The sequence below is a fragment of the Lactuca saligna genome, chromosome 1, assembly GCF_052625555.1.
Source record: "Lactuca saligna cultivar CGN05327 chromosome 1, ASM5262555v1, whole genome shotgun sequence".
Classification (NCBI taxonomy): Eukaryota; Viridiplantae; Streptophyta; class Magnoliopsida; order Asterales; family Asteraceae; genus Lactuca; species Lactuca saligna.
In genome coordinates this window covers 4,420,999-4,423,161 of record NC_136417.1, presented here as the reverse complement: position 1 = coordinate 4,423,161, position 2,163 = coordinate 4,420,999, and the positions used below count along the sequence as shown (strand labels likewise).

Sequence of the window (2,163 nt, the reverse complement as noted above, 5' to 3'; positions counted from 1 at the left end):
GGTTGAATTACAAGTACTTTTAATGTAATATTGACGATATTTTGTAGTTGTTAAAAGTGAACAGATGCCTTTATAATGTAATATCGCCACCAAAGGGTCTTGAGTTGACGAATAGGTGCCTCTCAGCCAAAATGTTGAGGGTTCTAGTATCGCTGCAGACGAAGGGTGTAAATTTAGAAGTAGAATAGTGTGTGCATGTGTAAGTCAATCTTAAAAAAATAATAATAATAAATAATAATAATAATAAAAATGTAATATCTACCATTTCAGTGTCATTTATAGCATTATACTTACATTTTAATGTCATTCAAACTATTTTATCTTAAATTTGAATGTTATGACCATCAATTATAGTATCATACTTTTATTCATTTTAATGTGAATTATAGCATTTCTACTTTCATTTTAATGTCATTCATAGCATATTTCTTTGGTAATATTTTCAATTACGTGTAATAGTCACATTTTAGTGCAAAGATATTCAACCTCATTTTAAGAATTTTTGTCAGCTCAATGATTTAGTTTCATGCCTACAACACTTTGCAATTTAGTTTCAAGGGGCATTTCTGTCAACACGCTCTCAAATCGAACATATCACTACTTAAAGCAAACAGATTCAACCTGGTTTTAAGAATTTATGACACCTCTAACATATCACAACTTAAACGAAATAGATTCAACCTGGTTTTGCAGATTTTTGACATGTCTATAAAAATAAAATTTTAAAGCAATCTACTTTGATTTTAGGGAAAGTAGAACCTACATTTAACAATTTATACCAATATACTTTATTTTTAAAACAAAGTCAAACCTTCATGTAACGTTTTATAGCAATATACTTTATTTTTACAGAAAAGTCAAACCTGCAGGTGACATTTTATAGCAATATATTTTCATGTTTTTGTACTTTCAGCCACAAATTGACAGGTTTTTTTAACAGCATTAAGCATTAATAATGATAATAAATTCTACTTACAACATATAAAAAGTTATTGCAGGTTGCTATAACACACAGGTCTAGAATTACATACAAAAGGTTGGCACCTAAATTATACAAAAAGAAAAAGACTAGTGTTTGCCAACAATACACCTAAAATATGTGTTAAACCACATGGTTATTTTGTCATTTTAAATTAGGGTTTTGAAAAAATGAACTCTAGTGAAAAGTAAAAAACGAGTAATGTGTCTTCTTCATAGATTTGTAAAAAAAGTTGCGAATTATATCATACTGGAATTTGAATATCTCCGATCTCAAGCTGTGCAGCAATTTCTTCCAATTGCTTCTTCACACTCATATCAATCAACTTGGATTGAGAATTTCCATATCTGATCGTGAATCCGGCCACCAATGACTCATCAATTGCCGTCTTAATCCTCACATTTCTCGCTCTGGTGAGTCTCTGCACTTGCTTTGCGATCTGCGCCAAGTGTTGCCTCTCCAGCTGCACTACGGAAGTCACGATCGCCAACTCCGTCTCCGTCAACTTATTGTAAACAATCTCGAATTCCTTTACTATCTCTTTAATCAAATCGATCCGATTTCTTTCGATCAAGATGTTGAGGAAGTTGCATACGTGTAGTTGGAGGCTCCCCGAAGATGTTATATCATCGATCAATTCTCGTTTTTGCTCTAGACTTACGATTGGACTAACGAAAAAGTTCAACACTTGTTTGTCGGAGAAGAGTTTATCGACCTTCTCGACGTCGGCGGCGGTTGCCTCTAGGGTTCCGTTTGATCTCGCGACCTCCGCCAAGGCAGATGCGTAGCTTCCGGCCGCGGAATCGGCCATTTTGGCACCGGTGTAACCGCCGCCATGCCGGGATTTGTTTGTTGTTTTGATTGTTATCTTCGGGAGTCTTAGGCCGCCGGAGAACGAAAGATTTGCTGGATTAGTGGAATTAGAACTTGGTGATCGAGACTGAAATGTGACCAGAGAATTTTGAAGAGCGGCAGTGGAAGGGGCGGCCGCGGCCATCTTTTCCGGCGACAAGAGGGGAGAAAAGAAGAGGCTCGTTAGTTGGGAGGGTTATTTTGATGCAACTGAAGGTCGAGATTAGAAAGCGGAAGGTGATCAACGGTCGAGAACGGGGATTCGTGAACAAGGAGAAAGATTAGGATTTTTATTGATATTTGATAATCAGGATTAAATTATGGACATGTGT

At 36.0% G+C, this 2,163-nt stretch overlaps 1 protein-coding gene across 2 annotated transcripts; it reads right to left on the bottom strand.

Moving 5' to 3' along the window:
* LOC145033287 (ATP synthase delta chain, chloroplastic-like) lies at positions 1 to 2,163 on the bottom strand. Of its 2 annotated transcripts, XM_078981996.1 has the most exons (2): positions 1,230 to 2,163; positions 1 to 152 (listed from the first exon to the last, which is right to left on the bottom strand). In XM_078981996.1, exons 1-2 carry the CDS (start codon positions 1,974 to 1,976, stop codon positions 144 to 146), a joined length of 756 nt encoding a protein of 251 aa, XP_078838122.1. In that variant the 5' UTR covers positions 1,977 to 2,163; the 3' UTR covers positions 1 to 143. The 2 variants fall into 2 exon arrangements, with proteins under 2 accessions (XP_078838122.1, XP_078838167.1); XM_078982041.1 differs by lacking the exon at positions 1 to 152 and having other exon boundaries at positions 957 to 2,161.